Source organism: Odontesthes bonariensis, chromosome 1, assembly GCF_027942865.1.
Source record: "Odontesthes bonariensis isolate fOdoBon6 chromosome 1, fOdoBon6.hap1, whole genome shotgun sequence".
NCBI lineage: Eukaryota > Metazoa > Chordata > Actinopteri > Atheriniformes > Atherinopsidae > Odontesthes > Odontesthes bonariensis.
This window is the reverse complement of record NC_134506.1, coordinates 28,873,941-28,895,437: the sequence shown is the minus strand read 5'-3', so window position 1 is coordinate 28,895,437 and position 21,497 is coordinate 28,873,941. Positions and strand designations below refer to the sequence as shown.

At 38.7% G+C, this 21,497-nt stretch overlaps 1 protein-coding gene across 1 annotated transcript in view; it reads right to left on the bottom strand.

The window, feature by feature from the left end:
* The window catches only part of ush2a (Usher syndrome 2A (autosomal recessive, mild)), a 222,274-nt gene that overhangs the window by 150,676 nt on the left and 50,101 nt on the right, over positions 1–21,497 (bottom strand). Inside the window, exons 15-26 of the mRNA XM_075463126.1 lie at positions 17,208–17,491; positions 16,573–16,798; positions 16,252–16,389; positions 15,053–15,233; positions 12,249–12,412; positions 11,912–12,070; positions 11,555–11,783; positions 11,097–11,220; positions 10,781–10,928; positions 9,820–10,101; positions 6,354–6,529; positions 5,999–6,146 (exon numbers count right to left, since the gene is read on the bottom strand). Of these exons, the coding sequence (XP_075319241.1) occupies positions 5,999–6,146; positions 6,354–6,529; positions 9,820–10,101; positions 10,781–10,928; positions 11,097–11,220; positions 11,555–11,783; positions 11,912–12,070; positions 12,249–12,412; positions 15,053–15,233; positions 16,252–16,389; positions 16,573–16,798; positions 17,208–17,491 (2,259 nt within the window). The remainder of the gene's footprint in view (positions 1–5,998; positions 6,147–6,353; positions 6,530–9,819; positions 10,102–10,780; positions 10,929–11,096; positions 11,221–11,554; positions 11,784–11,911; positions 12,071–12,248; positions 12,413–15,052; positions 15,234–16,251; positions 16,390–16,572; positions 16,799–17,207; positions 17,492–21,497) is intronic.

The following is a 21,497-nucleotide window of genomic DNA, read 5'->3' as shown; positions in this document are numbered from 1 at the left end:
AAATAGAAAATGTTTACTTGATCTGTCAAAATACACATTTAAGTTCTTCCATCAGATCCAGTTAATCATAAGTGTAAATTCTGTAAGTATAATGTATGTATGCTTACCCAAAAATAGTTTTTAGGAGCAACTAATTGAGAATTAAAAAGAAGATGAAAAAGTTGAAGACAATTTTTTTTCTCCAACTTTTTAAGTAAGATTAATGTATAATTTTTTTTTTTTTTGATTTATTTATTTAAACTCGAAAAAATCATTGAGGGCCTGACCCTCATTTACAATGATGTCGAGTAAAAAAACAAACATATAAAATATAACAATATAAAAATATAAAATAAACATATATAAGACATATATAAAGCAACATATACACAACATATATCATGTAAAAAGTATTAAATAAACAAACTATGAATTAAAACAAGTACATGAATGTGATAAAAAACCTCTGAGCATTTCTTTAAAATGGTCTTGAGACATAAAAGTATCAAGACCCACCCTTTGTTGCATAGTGTTCCATGCTGAAGGTCCACAGATACTAAAAGCAGCTTTGCCCAGCTCAGTGCGGGCATACGGTACCTCCAGCAAATTGCTGTTACGGGTTTGGTATGGATTTGCATACCTAACTAAAAGAGAGGATATATAGAGTGGAAGCTTGTCAGTAAGGGCCTTATAAATAAACATAAATAAATGCATGTCCCTTCTTTGAGAAAGTGGAGCCCACCCAACTTTGTCATACAACAAACAATGATGAGTAATGTAGGGATCTCCAGTAATGAACCGAAGAGCTGAATGATAAACAGTATCGAGTGCCTTAAGATTAGAGAGTGGTGCATGCCTATAGATCACATCCCCATAATCAATGCAAGACAAAATTGTAGCTTCGATTATCTTTTTTCTACAGAAAACTGGAAAGCAAGATTTGTTTCTGTGTAGATAACATAGCTTTTGTCTAAGCTTAGTCACAAGACAGTCAATGTGCTTCTTAAATGTGAATTTGTCATCCAGCCAGATCCCTAGGTACTTATAATGTGAAACTCTTTCAATAACAGACCCATGTAGAGTGGAGATATTCAGATCATTTCTGTTACAATCCTTAGATCGAGTAAAAACCATGCACTTAGTCTTACTTGCATTGAGCAGAAGCTTAAGACCAATTAAGGCATTTTGCAGGATATTAAAAGACTGCTGTAATTGTTCCAGGGCCAGGTGAACAGAATCTGCAACACAATACAGAATTGTATCATCTGCATAAAGATGCACAGAGCATTTGGAGAGAAGAGGGACTATGCTATTTATGTAGATGGTGAAGAGTACTGGGCCTAAAACTGAGCCTTGCGGGGATAATGTTGTTAACAGTAAAATAGACTGGATAAGAAGAACAGAACATAGTACAAGAGCTCTTAGAATCGGATCCATTCATTTTCGGTAATGTATCTAATGAATCACTTTCTTAAAAAAAATTAGAAATGTAATAGTAACAGATCATCAACCATTGTCAACCACGTAAAAAACGTGTTGCTAAATGCTCACCTGAGATTAACCTGGTTTTATATTGCCAAGTCTAGTAAAACGTTTACTCCAGGTGTTGGAAAGGAGGCTCCAACTGAATGGCGAACCTTGGATTGAAAAGGAAGGATCGCTGTGGTTTTCGTCCAGGTCATGGAACAGCGGACCAGATCTTCACCCTTGTGGAGCTACTGAGAGAGTTGTGGGAGTTTGACCATCCAGTTAACATTGCATTGTGGACTTAGTGAAGGCTTCCAATTAAACTGTGCTGCAGGAGTGCAGGGTACCAGAGTCACTGCTGCGAGCCCCGTATAATTAAAGCAAGAGCCATGTATGCATCCAAGCACAAAGTCAAGTTTGTTTATGGTGTGTGTTAAGCTCTGCCAGGGCTGCCCCTCGTTTGCAATGCCGTTTGTGGTGTTCATGGGCAGAATCTTGAGAGATAGTCGGGGAGATGAGGGTGTCTGGTATGGGAACCTCAATGTTGCAACTCTGCTTTTTGCTGATGATGTAGTTTTGTTGGCATTTTTAAGACAAAGAGAAAAGTAGAAAATTCAAGGTCATCCAGGCCTTGATGTCTCAAACACAAGCCTGTGGCTTCAGTAACTGATTACTTTCCTCAGGTTTCAAAGATAAATAGAGCTGGGTGTCACCTGCATAACAATGGAAACCTATGTCATGATTTCTGCATTTTTCATGTATAGGTCAGGGCCGTTGTAAAACGTTATAAGACGTTATGGTAAATGGTGTCTTTTGAAACAATGAGATCCAACAACCAATGTCAGAGGCAATAAGGAAGTAATTTATTGCTAAGCAATGTAGTTTCAGTACTATGGTGTACTCCAAATCAAGACAAACTCTTGATACAAATGGCTATTCTGTAAATTTGTGTATAGTTGATTTAAAACAACTTTTTCAAGTATTTTGGAGATAAAATTATTTGTTGGAAATTGGTTCGTAATTGGTTAGAACATTAGGATGAATAGACAGGAATCCTAAAGTTTTCTGATTCATTGTCATGTAGAAGACAGACTGGTCTGATTCAGTACATAGGCTTTCATAATGGGCAGAACATCCCCCAACAGGCATATTGATTATGGATTGATAATTCAGCAAGATGTATGGGCGAATCTTTTTCTTTTCGTGATGTAACAACATCAAACATGGTTGTGGCACCTCTTTTACAAAAAGATTAATTTTAATCTCTTACTGACAAGATTTTATCAGTGAAAATGTCCATAAAATCATTACAGCTAAGCACTGAGGGAATACGCTGTTCAACAACATTGGCCACAGTACTGAAGAGAGACTTGGCCTTGTTTTTCTTCCCCTCTTTTAGCTGAAACTCATATGTGGTTCTAACCCGACGCAAGGCTTTTTAAAAAAAATATTTCATAAGGACATCGTTGAAAGCTAATTAATCATTTTTAATGGGACACCATTTTCTCTCGTTTTCTTGAAGTTCCCAGCCAGAAATACTAAGCCACTGCTGCGACTGCTTATTTAGCTTTAGATGAGTCTTCTAAAGTATCAAAACACCATATGGACAAAACTAATAGACTAAAAGTATGATTTTAATTAGATAGGCCTTTTAACAAATATATTCAATTTCTTCCATATTTTTCTTTGCTCATTCATTTTTCACTGTATAGTATTAATATTGCTCGGCATTCATTTTTCTGAGCTCCAGTGTCCAGTTTGTAGAGTCAAAAGTCTGTCAACCATACTTCAACATCAGGAAAATGTTATAAACTTGATGAACCTCAGAAGACATATGGGTTCATGATGATGTTTATATCATATACAGTACAACGGCTTTACTATTTAAGGTCTGGTGTGAATGTAATATACTGTTGTGTATTTTGCGCAGGTCAGGTGTTCATTTATTGTATCTGCTTGTTAATTCATTGAAATTTACTTAACACTATGACACATTTACTTTGACGAAGCCCATTTGCCTTATCATGAGTTACACCAAACACACACACAAACACACAGGCTTGCGCAAGGTTAACAGTCCACCAGAAAGGTTAATTTTAGCTGCCGACATGGTAATGAAGCAGCTAAATCATGGGCCAGCTCCCAGGAGCAAATGTGCAAGTGTATGCGTGTGTATTTCCTGTTTTTACAGCGACTGACATGTCTTAACGGGCTCTTAGCGTACAGTTACAACACGCACATAAGTACGCCACTTATTGACATCGTGATCCCTTGCCATGCATATTTCTTTACTCAAGAAGGAGCTCAGGCCAATTATGCATAAATCAATAAAGTTCCTGTTCGTTTGAGTGGTGTTACAGTGCGAGCGTGTATGTGTGTATGTGTCTCTATGTGTATATCTTGTAGAACAAGCAGTTATGGATGTATTATACATAAAACATCACCATCAGCCCCGATCAGCCACTCACTTTACGTTGTGATCGATAACTATGTGGGAAGACACACTGAAGCAACCGCAAATACATCAACACACACAGACCTCCTTCCTTAACTACCTCTGCGTGCGCACTAATGTTTAGTCTTGTGCTTTCTGTAATTCCAGTAGTTTCACAGATGTTGTCTGCTTACTTACAGCAGATGGTAGCTGGCTTTAATAGCCTAGCCTTGTGTGAGGTACATTTATCAGTGCATCTGTGCCATGCTTAAGTACATCCTGACATACATCTAACTGTGAGGATAATTTCCTCCGCAAGAAGAGTTTTGGTTCAGGTTCAGGTCACAAAACTTTAGACACATTCTAGGACTAATCCAGCAGGAAGATGTGTGAACAATGTGAATTTTACATTGCAATACAGATTGACTCTATTATAATCAAGGCAGCTGCTGGGTAACAAAACAAATCTGAACTTTTTACCTTTTGGCTTCTGGGACTACAATTATTTGGGTCAACAGAGAAAAAAGCAATGCGTGGATTTAGGTTTTGAGTGTCTCCTAATAACCCTTTTGATGATGCTCTAAAGATCAATTTAATTTTCTTTTTGTGAATTATCAAGAATATAACTAAACTGAAATATAAAAGGTAATATGAGACACGCTATAACAGAAGCTAAACACCCAGTGGAGAAGTTTAAAAAAAAAAAAAAAAAAAGGAACAAAATCTGCAAAACAGCATATGCCATTATCATTTCTTACAGTTGAAACAAGGGACATTTTTGGCATTGGATGAAAGTAAATGGTGGCAACAGATGTGGCTGTTAAAAACACATTCAAAGAGTCAACTGGGTACAATAAGCCATATTGAACTGTACTGTATTACAGTCAAAAGGAGTCTTTGGAATCACTTGAAATAAACACTGTCACTGTGTCAACAGATGTAGCCATTAAAAATACATTCAAAAAGTCGACCAGTCACAATTTGAAGCATCATTCATAACGATAAATACAAGGAATCTCTTTTGGAGAATTGTAGGAAATTAAAATATTCACTTTGTCAACATAGTTTTTAAGACTGATTTCAAAAGCTGAAATCCCTGAGGAAGCATTTAAAGATGAAAGCTTCTCCACAACCATTCGCATTGTTTATTTGCATGAAGAGATAAATAAAGTAGAAGCAAAGCAGGAAAGAATATAAAATCGGCAGCAAGAATACAGACCATAAGAAAACAGATGGAAAAGTGTGTTGTGGGGTCTAAGGTGCATGTGAATGTAATATATGTATTGCAACGTTATATATGATACCCTGCTGCAATGTGCTATTTGTGTTTAAGTGAAAGGGCCAGGTAGGAAAAGAAGTAAAGTGTGGATTGAGATCAAAAGCAATAGACTGTGTAGAAAGAAACTGACAAAGCCACTGAATTTTTTTTTTGCTGTGCATGTGTATGTGCGTGTCTACATAACTTTATTCAGATCAAATAGTGCTAATCTCAGTCCCAGAGATTTGTGTGTGCGGTGTTAAACAAAGCAATTTCATCCCACTTCAGAAACAGGTACAAATCTGAGCAAAAGTACAGAGGCAAAGTATGTGTGTTTCCCTCAACCTGCGTTTTTGATTCATGACAGTCAGGAAATGTGCGCTATGCCACATTTTTTCCTTGTAATTAACAGCAAACTGTTTGTACTGCCATGCACCATGAACATTCCCTCTGGTTAGCATGACCAATGCTGTCAGCACTGGCTGTAATCCTTTTTGAGCGGGCACTAATGTAAGAGGCTTGTGTTCAGTTGCTGTCTCACAGAAGGAAGGCTCCTGCTTGGAGCTTCAGTTGAGGTCTTTCTGTTTGGAATTTGCATGTGTGTCCCTGTGCGTTTTGTGGATTTTCTACCAGTACTGCAATTTCCCCTCACAGTCCAAGGACTCGGATTTGGTAAAATATTGATTCCAAATTGGCTGTAAATATGAGTGTGGGTGTGCGTGGTTGTCTGAAAAATCTGTTAGCCCTGTAATAAACTGCCATTTCAGTGGAGATACACTCCTGACACCCTTTTACCCTACAAATTACAAAGTGAGCACAGAGAATAGATGAATGGATGAGTATGGATGTTTTTCTTCTACCTGCTGGTAAGGTCCGTCCTGTGCTTGGCAGACTAGTAGTGCAACCCATTTTTGTGCAGAGCGTGACAGTGAAGTTGTACACATGGTAAGGCTTCAATCCTTTCACTACGTAAACGGGCGGTGTTGATGGTCCCACCAAATGTAAAACCTGACAACCACAGAAAAGCATAAAGAATAAAAACTTAGATAAGATAAACAGAGGAGAAAAACAAGTGTTTTCTTAACAATAAAAGTCAAAAATAGGATTTAATCCAACAGAATTTCCTAAAAAAAAAACAAAACTAATCTATATAGTCATTTTTACCCTTCCTTTTTTTTACTCATTATTTCCAATCAAATGTGTGTTTCAGCCCACCTGATTAACAACTGGAGGAGCATAGGGATTGGTGGTTTGCTCAGTGAGTATATTGACTCGATATTCTGTGACCTGCCCTCTGGCGATGAACCCTTGACCCTCAGTAGAGTTCCATGTAACATTGAGACTGCTGGACGACAGTGCAAACACATCTGGAGGAGCCATAAATTCTGGGACTGGAAACGTAAAAACACAGGCACATTTTTTGCCATTAGTTACAGATGAATACATCATTGACTAAACATGTATATCATTTTAAAATGCAAATAACTTACCAACTGACTGAAAATGCCACAAGACGATGGAAAATGAATTAACTGCTTTGAACAGTAATAAATATTCAATATGTTTCAGGAGCTGGGCTTGGCCGCTTAGTTCCAGTGAAAAGAACTCTGAATGTTTCAGCATACCAAGAGATTTTGAACAAATGCTCCCAACTTTGTGGAAACAGTTTGGGGATGGCCCCTTCCTGTTCCAACATGGCTGCGCACCAGTGCACAAAGCAAGGTCCATGAATACATGGATGAGCGAGTTTGGTGTGGACGAACTCGACTGGCCTGCATAGAGTCCTGATCTCAACCCGATAGAACACCTTTGGGATGAATTAGAGCGGAGACTGCGAGCCACGTCTTCTCGTCCAACATCAGTGTCTGACCTCAAAATTGCGCTTTGGAAGAATGGTCAAAGATTCCCATAAAAACACTCCTAAACTTTTTGGGAAGCTTGCCCAGAAGAGTTGAAGCTGTTATAGCTGCAAAGCGTGTGCCGACGTGATATTAAATCCCATGGATTAAGAATGGGATGTCACTTAATTTCGTAAAGGTAGATGAGCGAATACTTTTTGCAATATAGTGTACTTTATGAAAGTCAATAATTTCAGTTTTTTTTTCCGTGTTTAAATGGTCACTGTAGCATTTTCCATTTTATTTAACACAATTATGGTAACCACAAATAGGAAAAATTTAATCGTCAATCCCAGTTGCCAGGAGAACAAACCAAGTTTTACAAAACTTTGTACAGACGTGGATCAATTATCACAGCTGCAAATACTGTAGGACACTGGCCCTGGTGGAGAACTGCTCCTTCTGACTGGATTTATAGACTTTCATTCATTCAATTGGATATCATTTGGTATTTGTGTTTATACAAAGATGGAAACAACACTGTATATAGGCAATCAGAGAGCAGCATGAAGCAAAACATAAAGTAGACCAGATCAACTATGGTCTCTGAACAACAACCCGCATTAATTTGCTACAGAGGTCTTCTGCATATTAAGTAAGGGACCAAACAAACGTGCTTTGCCCATATCAACTTACAGGGAAAATGCCAAATTAGCTGTGAAGCTGCAGAACATGAGACAGCACATTAGTCTAAGATGATGGTCTTGGAGTTTTAACATTCGATAATTAAAGGGGAGACAGAAGACCTCAAAGTGTTCATTTATCCTACTGGTGGAAAGTCAAACCATATTTTTTCCTTAACATGTATATTTAGCCTCTTAAGTTATGCTTTTTTCAGACATGTCTTCAATTTGAGAGAAGCAACAGGGTGAACTCGTTCATACAGCTCATCATCTGCATTTAGTCAATTGTATTCAACATTTACTTCTAGATTTTTTCAACACTTGCCCACTAAACACCAACAAAAAAGTAGAAGTTAATGCTCTTTGAGTATAAACCTATTTTTTTCATTTAATTTTCAAAGGATTAGACTACTGAGCCTCAATTCTTAGTTTTCTTTGAAGTTTTTTTCTTTGAATTGCAGCCAACACATTAAAAATAGGTTCACAACAAGTTCATTAAGAGTATCAGAACTTTTTTAAAAACATACACTGAAAATCATGATTTTGTGGCTATTAAGTGGACTTAAAGGATTTGAGTGTTCCTTAATTCTACGGTTTAGAAAGCCACAATTACATGACAGATTAGAGAGAGGGATTCTCTATTCCACAATTGATGGCATCTAACTGTGAAATATTGCTGTGAAATGTGATTTATGGTAGACATAACCACTGTCATATCCTTGCCTTTCACACAGCACATGTGCAAAAAAACACTGGCACACATTCCACATCTAAAATGGTGTTATCATATGCTTGTTATCCAGACACACAGCTTAGAGTGATGTTGGAGGCAATCATTTAGTCCTAATGAACCATATCATCTCTTTGAAATTCAAATACCTTAATGAGTTTCCCCTCCCCCACATGCAGTTTTTATTTCCTTCCCGACTTCCTTTCTGTAGAATCAATCACAGTTTTTCCTGTTTTTTTTTTCTTTTCTTTCTTGACTCCAGTGTGGTTCATGGACTTGACATGGACTATGTCATTCTTTCAGACTTATTTCTTTCTGCACAGTTGCTTCCTCTTGTTCTGTGAAACCACTCGCCTCTTGCAGCCATAGTTGTACTTTCTGCCTTCTCGTTTCTCCTGGCAGATTTTTGTCACCTACGGTATATTCTATTACCCAATATAATGTGTGCCATTACCCTTCTGCTTTCTATGCCTTGTTTAGTTTTATTTAACTAAACTCCTCAGCCTGTTCTCTGTGTTTTATTGATTGGTTATTGTATGTAAAGTTGACTTTTTCTTTATTAAAAAGCTCTATTGTTTATAAACCTGTCTGTGGGTTTTCATTGAACTGAGCACAAAAGATGTTAACCAAATCATCACTTACATTTTCTGGAGTTTCTAAACTTTACTTTTGCTCTGACCTTTCTGTTTTAATTAAACTTAAGAACCACAGCATTAACAAGCTATTTAGCTAACATTTAATTAAGGAGCAACCTTCACCTTAACAGTAACCTGCTATACAATAAAGGATACAAAATGCTAAATTTATTCATCTCGATAAATATACATCTATATGTATTTCAATATTTTTCTGCATGAGAATAAAGCCACACAAGGATGTCCAGCTTTAATATTGTTTTTTTCTCTTTATGTTCTTATGTAACAATTGCAGTCCTACTAGCCTAGAAGTTGCTCGCCTAAATTTACCTGACTTCATTTAGTTACTCTTCTGACCTTACCCGTTTCCCTTGCCTAGATACAGCCTTTGAATGTAACCACTCCATCAAGCCAGCTGATGAGCACCCATCTAAGGGGTACTAATGAGAGCCGAATGAGCATAAATCTAACAATTAGGCATCAGCTTAATGATCAGGACCAACACAGTATCATAATGTTGTCTAGTGTTGCGCTATGACATGAATTCTGTCTCACTTTTTTAATCACTCCTGAGGCATGGTTTCTGAACAGTAAATGGAGGCAATGCTCAACTTATTTTACTCTCCCTTCAACCCCTAAAGCTCTGGCAAGACAGGTATGCTGGCAAGACCATACTTCTGAGTCAACCTACAATGTCATTAAAATCATGAGTATGTCTCCAGTGAATGGTTTTGGAAAACTAAGCCCTCCGTCACTCAAGTTGAAGGGTTATTCATGATCATGACCCATACAAACCTCCTTCCATGGTGCGGGCAGTGGTCCACTGTGATGTGACACTTCCTGCACTGCTGATGCTCACAACTCTCAGCTGATAAGTCGAATACGCCTGTAGACCCTCTATAATTGTACTAGTCTCAGGAGGTGACATTGTGCTTCTGTTGGATGGTTTTCCTTTAGTTGACACACTTGGATCCAGCCAACCGGTGCTGTTAAACGCCCTTCTCTCAAGAGTAAGATCTGAAAGGTTCTGTGATTCCACTGGTCCACGCAGAAAGACCTCATACCTTGTGATAACACCTGTACAGAAAGAGGAAAAAATGTTAAATCAAATCAGACTGCAAAATAATAATAAAATAACAGTTAACCCTAAACCAAATAGTTATTAAAATAAATACAGAGAAGCAATAATTGCTTTTATTGTAATTATCAGGGAAACAATGTGGGACAGTGTGAGACTTATTTGTTTTTAACTAAAGATGGAAAAAGAGACAATGAAAAAGCCATGTAAGAGTTCGTGTGGCATTGGGGATGACTTTGGGAAAAAAGATGAGAGACGGAAACAAAGAAAAGCCCAGGTTACAGGGCTCTGTATAACAGTGAACCTTTGAGCCAGTACAAAGCTCCTTGGATTTACCAAAGGCAGTTCTCGTTCAGTGTGTATTTTTGTGTGTATATTTGTGTGCGCGTGTGTGTGTGTGTGTGTGGTGATGTTGATGCTCATAATTTTTGAATGACATAAGCCTATAGTCTTGCTGCCAGGCATGTGTTATGTGGTTACAAAACAACTCATCTTTGTGTTTGTGTCCATTCTCCTGTATTACTCTCCTGGTCTGACATGCATTTGTGTTGTAATGTAATTGCAATACACGTAAATCTTGTGTACTCTTCAAATGTGAGTACAGATTGTTTTGCATGTTTTTCTGTAATGCTTCTCGTTACATGACCGGAAAGTATCTCTGTGTGTTTGTAGTTGTACCATTTGGCTGACTAGGGGGCTTCCAAGAGACATGCAGTGTATGAGGTCCAGTAGCAGTGACTTTGGGAGGAGGCTGGCTTTGGGGTGGAGCAGCAGCTGTCAGAAAAGACAGTGGTCGGGTAGAAGTGCATCCTCCAGAAGAGCATGCCTGTAGACAAATTCAGTTTTTAAACAAGCAAATGCTAAAGATAGGTATTTGTCACAAAAGAAATGTCAAAATCAAATACTTGATATATTCTTTGGAGTTGATTGACCAATTTATTTAAAAAAAATGTATCTGTATGAATTAGAAACATTTGCTCTTTGCCATGCTCACCTTTAGTATTGCAGTGTACTGTGTGAAGGGCTTAAGACCACTTGCCACAGCTTCTGAGGATAAGCCGGTGTAGTGTGTGACAGCTTCTTCTCCAGGAGATAACTCCATTGAGGATAACACAAACCTACAGGAGACAAAAAACAAGAAAACCAATAAACTGTGTACATGGTGGTTTAATCTCTTACCAAGAAACATGTTTATTTCACATTCAGTTTGTTATTTTTTTCTGCTACTATATATATATAGAAACTGATCACTACAATGCTTTTGGTAGCTTCATTCTGAAACATAATATGGATTTCAGGTAGAACAGTTGAACACTGTCACTTTGGAGATCCCCAAATTTGAGTTTGTGTAATTTAATCTGCAATCTACCTCTGCTGACTATACCTAATCTCTGCTGTGCTCATCGTCTATATCCTGATAGACACCCCCCCCGGCTTTCCCTCAGTTCTTACCTCTCAACTGGGCCTGTATCATTTCTGGGTGTGGTCCAGTTAAAGCTAGCACTGGCTGGACCGGGTCGTCCCAGAAGGTTCAAATGAAGTTGGTCTGCTGCAGGTGGTGCACCTAAAGTTTGGTATGAGGCTGATGAACTTATTGTCTCACCAGCTACATTAGCTGTTATAAGCCAGTAAGAGTAGTTGGTAAAGGGAAACAAACGGTTGTCCACAAAGGATTCAGGGCCTAGAAAAATTGAAGAAATAAATGGGAATATAATTTTATAGCTGTAGAAAAAAAAGGAATGTTTCTGCCATGTGAATCTAAAAGACTGAGAATATTGAAACTGTGAGAAAAGCTGTGTTAATACATACTGAAAGGATAGTGACCGTGGAGAGTATGCACTGACTTTCCATCCCTGAGGACAGTGTAGTTGAGTCTGTGTGAGTTTGGAGAATCAGGTGGGTGCCAAGAGAGACGAATGGAGGAGTAACTGAGGGCTAAACCTATTGGTGCAGGCTGCTGGGAGGGTGCTGCACAGACAAATAAAGTAAATGGAAATATAAACAGTTAAAATTTGAAAAAGAAACGATCTGGATTAAACATATGGTTTTGCACAATGGAACACTGTTTAGAACAAAGTAAAGATTTTCTTCTGTCCAGCCAATGTGATTGTGTTTGCGTGTGTGTTGATTAAAACATAAAACACACCTTTGCTGCAGCCAAAGTGATTCTCTGGATCAAAATGACTCGCTCCAGGCTGACATGAATCGCACTTGTCTCCAGTTACCAGTAGTTTACAGACGCATACCCCTGTGTCTGGATGGCAAGAACTATTGACACTGCCCACTGGGTCACATGCACAAGGCTGGCATCTATCTCATTAAACAAAGAGAAATAAAAAGATAATGAAGATGTGATCGCCGTGTACTGTCCTGTCCAGGACTCTCAGGTTCAAACACATTCTGTGTGGAGTCTGCATGTTGTCCCTGTGATTTTCTCTGGGTGCTCCAAAGACAGTCAAAGTAAGGGAGGCTGTTATTCCTGACTGGCTAAAGGTAAAAAAAGTGAGAACATCTTTATGTCTGTTCTAGCCCCGTGATGGATGCACCACACAAATGTCAGCTGAGATAAGTTCCAGTACCTCATAGCAGTGGTTAAAAATATAGCTGGTTGAAACTACATGAAAACACTAACACAATATTACAACTGACTTCCATATAAAAGTATACTTAACTATCATACAGTATAACATTTCATTGTGAATAATCAAGGATACTGATTAAATTAAATAAGTACACACTTCCTGTGAGATTTGTAGGAGTTTCTAAATCAGTCGCACAGAATTTATTATGACTGTGGTTAGGAGATTGCATATTTCTAAAACAATTACTAGGAACGTTGTACCTTGGGTGTGGTAGCATATTAGGCAAAAAATGAAATATGTGTCTGCATGAATGTGCAAAAATTCAAAACTAACTTGCAATCGGGAGTGTGTGTGAGAGGTGTTGGGTCCTCTCCTTAACACTGTGAGGGAGACCCTCACCACCAACTATCCACCTTCCACCCTGTAGCTGTGAAACTTACTTCACAGAGACTGCAGAGTTGCCAAAGCACGTGTGCGTGTGACTGTCTGTTTGTGTGTGTGTGCGCATTTGTAACAATGACTCCGTCTGGGTCACCGGTGTGGTGTTACTCTCAAAGGGTTTGGGCAGTGGGTGATCATCCGGCCAGCCACCTCACACCTTTACACACACACACACACACACACACACACACACACACATACGCGTGTAATACAGTCTGCACATTGGAAGATGTTTGGCACACACTCAAATACACACCAGATTGGTAGTGAGACAGTATAAACCATGTCACTGTCACCCACACACAGACATTACCCGTGTGTGTTTTTCATCCTACAGCACACTGTACTCACGTTTTGTGTTTCTCTCACCCACCACTACACCTTCTTTATTGCTGTGTGAAAAGCCACAGCCTCATAACGAGCTGAAAATTTGTCCCGTCAACTGGTGCTCACTCAAACACACGCACACATATATACAAAAACACGTACACAAAATGCCACAGTGACTCGACCTTCACTCCTGTTCTCAAGGAGAAAGAAAACACCAACATCACGCCCAGTATTTCTTTTTTTCATGAGCCTAAAAGTGCTGCATGTGTGTGTGTTTTTAATGTCATTGTGGGTACCAAGCCTGACAGGATATCAACTTACGGGGACCCTCTGTAAACATGGGGACCAAGTTGCAGTCCCCTGGGGTTAAAATCATGTTTGATGATTTTTTTTTCTTCATGTATATTTATTTTTAAACTGGTCTATCACTTACTGGTGCAAATTTTACAAAGGTAAAAGAAAAGGACGGATCATGATAGTTACAATGGTCTAATGACAGCCAATATCGAAACCAAACATACATGACAGTTATCATTATCAACAAACAGAGCTCAATAATTTCTTAAGTTTGATGATTACACATGTTAGGTAATGTTTATGACCTATGTCAAATTTGTCATGGTAAATGTCAACATCAACTTTGAATTAAAACCGAAGAGAATGACACTCAATGACAAATATTCATGTAATCTCATTCATGTTCATCTCAGGTTTCATGTCAATTTTCTGACAGTGTCCTCTCAGTTTTTCACACACTTCTAGAAGTAAAGCTTGAGGAAATTGTGTACATAAGTGAATGAGTGCATGTGCCAGAGTTTCATCTCTCCAGACTGAATTATTATTAGAATACAGTATTTATAGACACACTACTACTCTCTGCCAACTGCTTACACATCAGTCTGTCTCGATTCATTAGCAATTAAGCCTATTGATTGAAAGGGGGAGGACAAAATCACTTAATGATATTTCGATGGGAAAAAAACAAACTTACTATATGGAATGACTACGCACAAGAAAAGCAATCACCAGTAATATTCTCAAAAATTAATTAGTTCTTTTTCACCTCTACATAAACAGAATTAAAGTCAAAAAAGCTAAAAAAGAAAGTAAGAATAAGGAAGGGGGTACAGTGAAAAGTGGTAAAAATGATGAGTTTGACATAGGCTGTGTTCATACATGCTTTTTGACATACTTCTGTTTATATTTTCGTATTTCTTTTTGCTGAGAGCATCTTTTGCTTTTGCCGTCTTTACCGCTGTTAACGTGTACCTATGTAAGGACATCCCTGTCCCCAATTTTCTCTTATATTTTAGTCATTCCTCTCTTCTCTTTCAAGTACTTCACTTCCCTTTATGTAAAAACATGAGCACCAAAGGTCAAAGCACCTCTTCACTCATGTAAATCATACGTCTGCCCACCAACCTGCAAACTCTCTTTACATAAAGTGCACCTGCTGCTGTGTGTACTCATATGCACAGCTACATGTGTGGATGAATCTGTTAGTACATGTGGTAAATTCATCTATAAAAGCTCTACAAGGTGTACAACAGTCAGTTATGGTTTTCACTTGTGTGTGAGACATTTATTGAATGCTAACCTGCCCAAACCAGGGTTGAACCCAAAGAAATTTTCACGACACTGGTCACAACGTCGCCCTCCAACTGAGGGATAAGCGCACACACACAGTCCAGCCTGGCTCTCACAGTCACGCTGTAATGCTCCCATAGGATGGCAGTCGCACTCCAAACACGCACCGTGATCTGGAGAGAGGTAGAAGCCTGGACAGAAAGAAATGTTAAAATTAACAAAAATAATAGTGTTTTGATCAGCCTGTGTGCATTATCTGTCTAACATTTTTTCATCCATGCTTAGCAGTGCTTCTCTCCCCACCTGTTTTATTTTTCATTTTCTTATCTATAATTCTTCCCTCCACGTGATGATGTTCACAATTCTGTATGAGTGACTGACTTTGGATGCAGCCAAGTGCAGTTTTTAGCAGCCATTTCAGCCCATGTATATCTAATAGTATCAGCTGTTTTCCATTTATTTGTAATAAATTTTAATACAAAGCCATAAAAGTGTATAGGGCTACATTTTGCACTCCAGGTTCAAAGCATAAATCAGTTCAGTTCATTTTTCTCATGGCATGCCAGCCAATAAACAAATTAAATGTTCATATCAACTCCTTGGGAGGGCAAAACTCTATTACTGTGGACCATGTCATGAGCAGGCAATTCAGAAACTAAAAATGCGCAGCATATAGAAATGAATCTTGACAAATGCAATGACATATTAGGAGTTAAAAGACATAATTAGATATTACAGCAACAAATTTAAATCCATAACTTTCTTCCCACTCAAACATCCTACATTTGAACATTTTTGCTATTCTTAAGTCGTAAAGCCCCCCCCCCCCACATCTTTTCAAAAACATGTCTATTCACACAACTTGAGTTACATTAACACACTCTGATCTTGGTCCTTCTCTGTCCTTGACACGTTATGTGTTAGTTCCAACAAGACTAATCACAAACACCAACACACACATAGACAAAGAACACACACTCTGACACACAGAAAGTCAGATGAGTGAGAAAAAGCAATCTTTCCCCAATGTGGTGGTGGTGGTGTTGTAACTTGCCATCAACAGAAGAATGGCTGAGTACCACTTTGGCACAAGGCGCATAACAACACACAACTTAAAAACTTAAGCACCATTACTTAATCCTTCACCATTCGACCCAAAGAGTTTTGACTCATCTATCATCCTTCTTTCGGTCTGTATTTGTAACTCACCAAGTCGGCAGCTACTGCAGTCTTTTCCATAGCGTGTTGGGACACAAACACACTGTCCTGTGGTACTGTCACAGACTGACCCCGTCACTGTTCCCCTGGGGTCACAGATACATGGCACACAGCCCTGAGACGAACCGTCTGCCAAAGTAAAAAAAACCAAACATATCAAAAGAACAACTTTATATGGCTGCTCACTTCCAATGCACCAACTCAAAAGTTTTACAATAACCAAAAAGCTTGAGAATCTTAAACAGTTGAATAACATAGGTGTAACTAATGTTGGATATACAGTATTTTGGCTTCAGTTCTGCGTTCTCTTACTCTCAAGATCTATACTCCTGTTATAGTAGTTGTGGACACAGCTGGTACACTGCGTGCCCTCCACCCCTTCCTTGCATGGGCATTGTCCGGTCCACATGTCACATACACCCTCTGGCACAGTTCCGCTTATGTCGCACACACATGGTAGGCAGCCCAGGGAGTTTCGATGCTCCAGGGTGTGGTAACCATGACGGCAAGAGTCACAGCGACGGCCCTCCACATTTTCCTAAAAAAGATACGGAGGAAGGTAAGAAGGGAATATGAGAGGAGATAATTCACTTCAAGAATAGATCTGACCATAAACTGATTCACTTTTTCTATTTTTTTTTTAATATTCTACAATTATTTTTAATGATGTGCTTGATCTTAGTGAGGTTCAGATTCTTTTATCCTGAGTAAACTGTTAAAAAAACAACAACAAAAAAAAAAACCTGCTTCTAAAATTTCTCTGAAAATTAAACCCTTTTTAAATAAGCAGCCTCTGTTTTGCGTTAACTGAACGTAAATCTTGAAAGTGAACACTGCTTACTAGGGCATACATACATTACATTTCTGATTCAGAATCCCAATTTAAAAATGTAATTAGAACCAACAGTAATTAAAATATGACATAGCTTGAAAAAGGGGATACATGCCTTGCACACACACTGTCCTGTGTATGGATCACAGCCTGTCCCAGGTACTGTCCCGTCATGTGAGCAGTTGCAGGCTGCACAGGACCCCTCAAGTCTTAAACCATACAAGCCACTGCCGCATGAATCACATCGTTGACCCCCCACCCCTGGCTTACACTGGCACTGCCCCCCCTCAGGCTCGCAGAATGGACTGAGGGAACCCAGGGGATCACAGTCACATGGGAGGCAGCCTTCTGGGTAGGAAAGGTTCCAATAACCAAACTCGCAGCGGTCACATAAAAGACCTAGAGAGGAAGCAGAAGTGATAAAGAACAGAGAGAAAGAAAAAATATTTGGATAAATGTTAAGAAGAGGGATCTATTGACGGAAACAGGAAGGCAAATAAACCTAAAAACAGTGAATAGGTGCGCTCTTGTTCACCAACTAGTGTTTAGTCTCTCTCAGTGTGCAGACCAGCGTGTGTGAGTGGGTGTTTGTGATTGAGAGAAAGCAAGAGAAATGGTGGGTGAGTGAATAAAACTGCCATCATTAGGGCCAGGCCCTCTATATATGATGGATCACTCACCTAAGGCCAAACACTTAATTTTACTGAGGAAAATAAATAAATGAATACATTATGTGGCTAGTAGAAAAAAATTGAGGGAGAGAAGAGGAGTGACAGAAAAATAAAATATAGAAGTAATAGTGAATCACCATCGAGTAAAAGCATGAATCTGTGAGTTATGCTCAGGAGAAAAAAAACGTCTTCTACTAATTGGCATGAAATAGGTAATGTTTAAATCTCTTGAAAATGTATCTTTTTAAAAGCATTCATTATTGACAAAGGTGAATATATTTGGACTTGTAACAGAAGAGTAAACAAACATCACTTTCATGTGAATATTCAAGGCCTTCCGTTATTCATTCACCTATTAATGGTATTTTGAGGGGCACAAGCGAGACCTGCAGTCAAGCATCTGAAATCAGTTAACAATCTTGCTTACTGGTCTTCCTAATTTATTTTTCAATTTTCAATTAACATATCATTTGGACATTATGGTCAATTATTTCTTAAACCCTTTCAGTTCTGCTTAGCATTACATACAATAATCATAAACAGTACCAAACACGATGTCTATATAGTTGGAGTTTTTAATAGTCGCAGTCACGATGCCACACTGTAAGGCAAGTTATGCAGTGTGTGTACGTGTGTGTGTGTGTGTGTGTGTGTGTGTGTGTGTGTGTGTGTGTGTGTGTGTGTGCGCGTGCAGAGCTTATTTGAATATGCCATACGTATTCCATGACAGGCAATCTGTCCCTAAATGGATGCCTTGGGGCAATGCAGTCACCACAGTCGTTTATGAGGGAGCACGTGTTCATATGTGGGTGGCTGTAAACGTGTGTGTGCGCACATAGATTAATAGAAACACACCTGTACAAATGTGTTAATGCACATGTGTGTGTATATCTTTGTGCAGCAGACACTTGGTATTTCCCCTGGCCGGCCCACTTTAATGATTTTACAGATATGAATATATTTCTCTCCATAGATCATATTTCATAATAGTGCAGTGAAGATACATATCTGTGTGTAGAAGTGAAAACGTACAATGAGAGTAAGAAGTGGTAAATACGCAATCTGACAGGCTGATACTTAGGAGCCTAACAGTTCTTTGATATACTGCACTCTGCACACATTTCTACTATCAAAACTTTAGGTTATATAAACAGTTGTAAGTCTTTTATACAGAGAGCTGCTAATGAAGTCACATTCCCTTTTTCACTGTTTAGATATGAGATGAACAAGTTAGCGTTTGTGAACCCCAATTTTGAAACAAAAAAATGTCCACCGATAACAGCAAGGGCTGGAAAAAGGGAAGAAAACGACAAAAGGGTCAAAGTACGAGGTCAATTAAAAGGAGACAAAAGTGAGAATATAAGAAAATACAGGGGTGTTAAAAAATATCAAATCAGAACAGGAAGAATGCATTTTGTGTTGAAATGTCCACATGGCAAAGTGTACACGTGTGTTTGTGTGTGTGCGTGTGTGTTTTGAGGACATGGCCAGGCTTTTTATCAGGAGCCAGCTGGTTAACAGGCTCATGCATCACCATTTCAAACACTATTATGTACACACTGCACTCTGGCACCTTGTTATGAGTGTGCACGTGTTTCTGCATGTGTGTATCCGTGTGTGTGTGTGTGTGTGCACATTTCAATTCCATCCTTCTGAAGCGTTCCTGCCATTGCTCAACTCAAAGTATCAGCTTGGCGGTAATAAATTGCCATAATCAAATCTCATTTCTGAAAAATACCTGTGGGAGCAACCAAACAAACAAGGACGGAAAAAAAACAAAAAATGGGTCTTGTAAGAAGGAGTGTGAAAAATATGGGGAGCTGCAGCAGTTTGTTTTAATCAACTCGGCATTGAATTAGTGAATTAAATACCAGCTTAGTCCTTGATGGCATACGTGCGCACACACACACACACACACACACACACACACATGCACAGATGTGTTTGTACACACAAAACTCTTCCATAGAATACGATCCATAGAGTCAGGCAAAGACAAAAGTACATGAACACATGGCCACGCTCAGCTATCTTACACATACACACACATACAGTACACAAGCCCACTCTCAAACACAACGCGGACCCTTGATAGCAAGGCTTAGCAATAAGCATGATGCGTTGAGTTGAGGAGTGTTGGCCAGTTTTGCATTTCATACGAGCCTGGTCTTCAAAGACACACAGGGGAGAGAGTGAAACCATTTATCACAAAGAGAGGCACAACGGCTGGAAGCACCGCCAGAAGAAAAGCCTGTTTATTTTGGCTGCCAAAACACTTTTGGATATGAATGTGTGTGTTCATCAGTGTGTATGTGTATATATATATATATATATATATATATATATATGCATGTTTGTTTTTTCATGCACACCCACTGTATTCACTTTTTCTTTGTGTGCACCTCAATGAAAACTCATATGCATCAACAGTTGCTGGAAAGTTAATCAGAAAAGGGGACAGATTTACTATTGCTTTGCAAGTGGCAGAAACCCTGCTTTGGTGTTTGCAATGTATTGCCAGGATTTACTAAATTAGGGCAGTGATAATTTAACCCCACTCCTGAGTGGTGAAGACACAGTGGCTTTTGGATATGTATTTATGGAAGCTTCCCTTTCCGAGCACAAAATTCAGAGAGGAAATTTGTAAATACATCTTGTCGATTTATTAACTAAACTCTGCCGTATGCGAAATGTCTTTTGCACCTCACATGGCTGCGATAGTTGCTGCTAGAAGGAGAGAAGGGTTTTTTGCAACACGGCTGGGAAGTGTGAAAGGGCGAGTTTCTCCACAAATTTAATTCATTCAGATTGCCAGAAAAAGATGTCACCCACAACATATTGATTCCAAAGATATGCTATACTTAATTGCCTGGAGAGACTTAAAAGTATCTTGAAAACTCAAATTAGAAGGAGTCTTTCAATGACGCTGCAGCTCTTTATGTTTTGCTCTTTTTTTCTTAATGTGTGTTTTAAGTGACGTACTATACCTGGGTTCATTTTCACCTACATTATCTCTAATTAGAGAGAAATATGAAATGGCTAGCAGGTTCTCCAAGCAGGTAAGCACCAGTAAGTTGATATTCACATGCCCTCGTTTTCTGGAAAGAAGCTCTTTATAGATACAGTATCCCAGGGTTGGACAGTCTGCTACAGTCATAGCTGATAATCCCGGAAGTCCAAAAGATTTCCCTTGTTCTTGTGATGAGGCTGCATATTAACTGTGAACTAACTATAATATAATGATTATTTTGCACCTATGTGCACTATCGGATCCTGAATTATAAACAAAAAAAAACCTATAACAAATTCAAATGCAATCAAACTGGACAGTAAAGTCTTAAAACACTCTTGGAGGAGTTTGTTTATCAAAGCAGACCCCATAAACAAGTTTTTTTTTTTTACCAAAGAGCACATCTTAAATATCTTAACTGATCATGTAATCAGGTTAATGTTTATATGGCCTGTTCCGCAGCTACAGGAGACGAGCTGTGCCTTTGCCGTTATTAAATTAGAGGCTGCTGATTATCAACTGCTTGTATGAAAGTCTGGACTACTTTGTGCTTCTCCTGTTAGACTGTTTGCTCAACACTGAAATTAGTTGGTTGTGCTTGTGTTTGTAGACCTGGGATATTTTAAGATCTCACCCACAGACCTTGACACTCCCATCCGCAAAGTTTTTGATTTACAACAAGACACTAATTTACCGGGTTTCAAATCATCAGGGCCAAACTGTT